The 6000-nt window shown below is 36.3% G+C and overlaps 1 protein-coding gene across 1 annotated transcript in view; it reads left to right on the top strand.

Annotated features, from left to right (window-relative positions):
- The first annotated feature begins 2657 nt into the window (after positions 1-2657).
- Positions 2658-6000, top strand: part of TINAG (tubulointerstitial nephritis antigen) — a 43994-nt gene continuing 40651 nt past the window's right edge. The window contains exon 1 of the mRNA XM_032683514.1: positions 2658-3150. Coding sequence (XP_032539405.1) covers positions 2781-3150 — 370 coding nt within the window. The 5' untranslated portion in view covers positions 2658-2780. The remainder of the gene's footprint in view (positions 3151-6000) is intronic.

Below are 6000 nucleotides of genomic sequence, written 5' to 3'. Positions count from 1 at the left end.
GTGGCTGAGGGAGCTGGGGTTGTTTAGCCTGGAGAAAAGGAAGCTCAGGGGGGACCTTATTGCTTTCTACAACTACTTGAAAGGAGGTTGGACTGAGGTGGGGGTTGGTCTCTTCTCAGAGGTAACAAGAGACAGGAGAGGAAATGATGTCAAGTTATATCAGGGGACGTTTAGATTGGATATTAGGAAAAAAATTCTTCACTGAAAGGGTGGGAAGGCATTGAAATAGGCTGCTAAGGAAGGTGATGGAATCATCATCCCTGGAAGTGTTCAGGAGGTGTGTGGTTGTAGTACCTGGGGACATGGTTTAGTGGTGTTACATTTGAATTCCTGCCAAATGTTTGGTGTTTTTTGAAACCCAAGGTTAAACAACAAGGAGTGCTGAAACAGGTACAAGACAGATATTTTTGCACTTAACTCTGCTGACTAGAACTAGGACTATTCAAGCTTAGGAGAGCTGTTATGCTTGGAATATATTAATCTTCAATAGAGAAAAAGCATCATGTTTAGCTTTTTCTGAATAGTCACAGTTAAGTCAGGACATGCTTTCACACAGTGGAGACAGAGCTACTTTTGCTTACAGAGGAACCACAGTAGAATAGTTCTGTGGGGTTTTTTAAAGGTTTTAACACATGCCAACAACTGTGAAAAATGAATTTTATCAAGGTTCAGCACAATCTCATGTCCCAAAACAAAGCTGCTTAGAAGCATAAATTACATATTTGTGTCCCTTTAAAAGAAATCTTACTCCTGTATAAATGAGCTCATGAAATTTCCAAATTCCTTGCCTCTGGTTTATCATCAGCAAATCTTCAAAGTTGAAAACACAGATATGCCTGTTCATTTATTCTGACTGGTGGACAACTTTAACCACATGTTAGCTTGTTTTCTTTTTTATGCTTCCAGAGCAATGAGATAACTCTTTAAAAATATTTCTGAAGATTTGTAATACAAAGGAGATTTGCCTTTTGCTAATGTTGGTGCAAATCAGAAGTAATTCTCTTGGAGCTGATGGAGCTGCATAGACATAAGGAAAAGAACTGATTATAATTTCCAGTGAGCGTTTCACTGTTTCCATGAATGTGTTCTTTCTCATTTTTCTCACATTATATTTGTTAAATTATAGTAGTCAGTGACAGAATTAACATTGTCCAGATTTTTCTGTCATGAATAAAACTTAATAAAAAAAATGCAGAGCAAATTTGAAGGCTAAGACTTAGGTCCTATTAATGTGATGTAGGGTGATTGCCTTCTCCTGACCTTGGCCTTTCTATTAACTTTCACAGCAAAGGTTGCTTGCAACAGAGTAAAATAAAAAATTATGTGATTGGATGTAATTTTCCCTCATCTGCAGTTCCTTAGTGTGGGAGGCAGGTCCAATAAAAGCTGACAAGAAATTGTATCAAAGTCTTGAACATTTGAATTACAAGTCCATATATATAAACACACACAGACACAGACACAGACACACACACATACACACACTTCCTCTTAATGTCTCTGCCATTCATGGCAAGGCATCCACACCAGCTGTGTTTTCAAAAGGAGGGGCCCTTTGATGTCTTCCTGAGCAGTCCAGCTGAAGTCATAAAGGGAAAAATCCCCTTTGTTCCCTAGAAAAGAGCCTACCATCAACATCTCCGGGTTCCTCTCACTTACTAAAAAACTGGAGACAGAAGGATGATTAGTTTTTACCTCTGTTTATTCAGCTTTGGAGACTTAAATTGTCTTGTAACAGTTCAGATTTGAAACTATGTTGGTTTTTCTTGGTTGGTTGGTTGGTTGGTTTTGGTTTTTGTTTTTTGGTTGGTTGGTTTTTTTCAATTAGCCTTATGTGATACCTTTACTTGGAACTTAAAATTCTTTGCTACTTTTTTCTGACTCTTTTAAGTTTTGGCAACAGTACCGTGTATATTTCTTTAGGCCACTGTTCAAAAACCTGGAGATCGCAGATCAAATAGTAAAGGCTATTAGACTTATCCTTGATATCTGCTCTGGTTTTCTTTGCAGTTTTATTAATACAAACATTTCCTTTTTAAACAAGAATAAGCACTCCTTGGTGGGTATTTATTACACTATTTATAATGATTGCCAGTTCATTTTGACTAAAGAAATTCAAACCTTAAAAGAATACATTTAGGTAATAGTTTATACTGAATATCACCTAATTTTTTTCTTAATTTGCCGATAGTAAAACAATGCAAAGTGAAGCATATAAGGCTAAGCTAGATCACTGGAAATAAGACTGAGATGGGGGATGCAGGATAAGTTTACTGCAGTGATGTAACCCTGCTTATCAGAAAGGAAAATGTAGATAAAATGCAATCAAAGAGTTTTTAGTCATATGGAGAATATGTTGGTTATAGGTATATGAAAAGAAAGAGAGCTTCCTTTGACACCATATACTCATTCCTCACACTGTTTTGATTTTAGGAGTTTAAAGTATAGAACCAAAATATTGGACCATGTATATTTTGCATATTCTGAAACTTTACTATAAACTTACTCACTTGCAAGAGAATGCACCCAACATTTCATAATGACATATACATAATTATGGCTGTTTCCAGTATCTCTGTATCTTGGCCAAATAAATCACTTTACAACATATCTGACTAATAATTAACACATGTGGAATCTTCCTAGAAAACCATAGTCTGCAGCTTTCTGTTCAGATTTTTTTCTGATTGGTAACTGAAGGTACTACACTACAGTGAATGAACATTTGATTATAAAGTGAAGGACAACGAGCCTCAAAAAAGACTGCTAGAAGCACAAGAATGTGGCTCAAAATTCAGATATTGCTCTTATATTACATTGCAAGTGAAGTTTGTATGGCAAAGCAGCTTGATTCTAAAAGAAATTTTCCCGGAGGACTTTACTCTGTAGAAGACGGCGGTTTTGCAAAGCGGAACAGGACTAAAAGGAATCTGTACCAGGGAAGGTCCTGCACGGTACGAGGCTGTTGCACAGGAAGAGATGATGACTGCAGCTTTAATATTGTCTCTAAAGCAGCTATATGTTACTGTGACCAGTACTGTACCTCAGGTTCACCTGGCCCTGTAGACTGTTGTGCTGACTATTGGGATGTTTGTGACCACCCTGTTGAGCCCACCAGGTCAGATGAGCCTTGGCCACCTCCAGCATCAGGTAGGTAGAAAGAAAATACTCAGTTGACTTTAGTGCATCACAATGAAAATATACATGAAAGTAGAATTACTGATAAATCTTTAGATTGTATATATCCTGAAATTGTGACTAAAGACATAGTGGACAAAGGCGCTGAAGTATGAAACTGGACTAAGAATTGTGCTTGCTGTTACTTCTTTGTCTCTAGGGACATATTTTTAGCATTGGCTTCATTATATTTCTCTTGGACAGAACCTCTGCTTTACTTGAAACTTCTCAGAGAATAACCTCATGGGGTCAAAATTAGTGTAATCTCAACAACTCCAATAGAACTTCACAGATTAAAATGAGATTAACAGCAAGCTCTAAATATTTGTATCCATCAGTACAAATAAATTGTCAAGAAAACTGAAGGTTATCCTCTATGATACTGCTCTGAGGTATTCTGCAATGGTTTTGATCCAGCGTAGCTTTCCTGTAGGACATTATTTTTCCTGCAACAGCTCAGGTGAAGAAATAGTTGAAGGGATGTGGTTAGAACAAGAATTTCTGACATATTTTAGTTCCTTACTAGTTAGTTTGCATTGTGAGTTCCTCTGGCACTACTTTGAATCTAATTTTTTTTAGAACTAGAGATTGCAAAAAATTGATCTGCAAACAACTGGTCCTTCCTTGGCTCCTGCATGGGCCAAATCTCTGCTGGTGAGCAAAATCTAGTATTGTGGGTTTTAAGACTATGTAGCTTCTCACTGTCAGTAGACCAAACCTGGCTGAAAACATACCAAAGCTTCAGAAGTCTAAAATCAACAAAAATATTACCATGACATTTTAAAATTAACTGTTTCTTTGCAATAATTTTGCTACTTGCATTCCAGCATTTTTCAAGAGGCTGTGCTCTTAGCCAGGCATAAATCTGCAGCCAAAATGTGATAAGTGGGAGCAACAGAAATGCTGTAAAACAAATTTGATTTTCCAAAGTGTTTCTAACCATCTAAAAGAATGTTCTGTGATTCTATGTAAATTAAGACATTTGTTTCATATTTATTTGATGCAGTTGTGTATATTATTTCCAACAGATCATGGGGTTGTTGTTGTAATCTCTACATAAATATGTAGCTGCATTTCTGCTTCAGAGTTGACAGCCTGCAAGTCTCCTTTGGCAAACTGTCTCATGGAATTGAATCACTATACAAGCTGCAGCAGTTTGCCATTTGGGCACTGCCTTAAGTCTACCTCTCAAAGGTAGAAGTGTAACAGAAGGTTTAGATAAGGCAGTAGGTGAGGGGTAATATTTTTACTGCTTTCTTAATCCAAATTTTTGTATTTGCGTTCACTGTTTTGTAACTCCTGGGCTGTACATAACTACCAGAGGTAACAATTATATTTACTCTATTCAATCACCTTTATTTGTCCTATAGATGATGTTATATCATTATTTTATATGCCATCTCAAAAAAAATCCTATTTTTCTGATGTGTAAAATGATAGAAAGTCTGTGTTTTTTAAAATCTGTTTATTGGATATTTATTATATACGTAATTTAGAGGGTAAAAGGAGAATAATAAATCCAAAATACAGCAAGAAAAAAAAGCAACAGACAAAACCAGCTCTAAAGGAATTTTCTTGAACAGGAATGTCTGAGAAATTGGAAAAAAAAAAAAAGGAGAAACAAAAAGGACTGAATGCCTGAAGACGAAGCAAATTAGGAAACTTATTTAGAAATGACATAAGTATATTAGCTGACTTTTAGCAACTGACACTACACATTTGCCTTAGGCTAAGAATTATTTAAGTACCTGAAGACCATATATGCCAAAGTACTTTTTATCTGGAAGATTCTGATCTTTTGGTTGCCTGTGGTTTTGCTTTCAGAGTTTCCTGAGTAATATTTCTTTAAATAAAACAATAAACTAAAGTGTTTTACATGGGCTGGAATGTACAGCAATAAAATTGCTCAATGCTTTATTTCTGGATCCCCACATATTCACTAACTTGGTGTGCAGTAGAAACAAGCTATGCTGTGACTTCTTCCATGGTCATGCACCATGCTGAGGGCCAGTCTTGAATTAATTGTGTAGAACTGCTTTGACTTTGCCTTTATGAGTCCAGTTTTCAGTATATTTCAATGGTTTTTGTGTGTAGTTTCAGAAGAAAGTGCACATTCCTGCCTTAGGTACCAAATAGAAGTTTGGGATTTTTTTATTAGTAGTATTTTATTGTTTGCTGTTAGAACAACTGTTTGAGTTTTATCTCTGGACTGTTATTTTGTCTTTTTGTTTCAATTATTCTGATGGTACGAAAAGCCGTATCAGAATCCACACACTGGGACTCACCCTGTCAATGATGTAAAAGTGACATCCAGAGAGTTTGATAATCACTTTAATGTGAAAGTCAGGATCTGGCCTTTGAGGGAGTAAACCTGAAGACATTTCCCTGACAGAAATGCTCACATCAATATTGGAGGCAACTGTAGTAAGAGCCGTAATGCTATCAGAATGCTGGACTGGGAAGGAAGTCACCATTAATCAAATGCTCTTCTTTTCAATCATGATTTTCACATAATAAAATCCTATTTACAAAGTCATTAAGCTATATTCAAATTAATTAATTTCCCACTTAATATATTAATGTTGGAAAATAAAATATTCAAGGCCAGAAAACCTCGTGTTCTCATGTGTCTTTTATCTTAGATATCTCTGCTCTCTGCCACTGCTGCTGCAGGCAGCACTCCTGGCCTTCTAAATATTAATTTGACTAGGCTAAAGAAACTTCATGGTGTTAATCTTTAATTCCCTAAGCATACATCATTAGAAAGCTGCTTCTGTACTAGTCTAGGTTTGAATCTTGGGCAAGGGCAGTGAGCACTGCCAG

The sequence above is a fragment of the Chiroxiphia lanceolata genome, chromosome 3 (genome assembly GCF_009829145.1).
Source record: "Chiroxiphia lanceolata isolate bChiLan1 chromosome 3, bChiLan1.pri, whole genome shotgun sequence".
In the NCBI taxonomy this organism is placed as follows: Eukaryota; Metazoa; Chordata; class Aves; order Passeriformes; family Pipridae; genus Chiroxiphia; species Chiroxiphia lanceolata.
The sequence above is the reverse complement of the archived record's forward strand: the minus strand, read 5'-3'. Positions and strand labels throughout refer to the sequence as shown.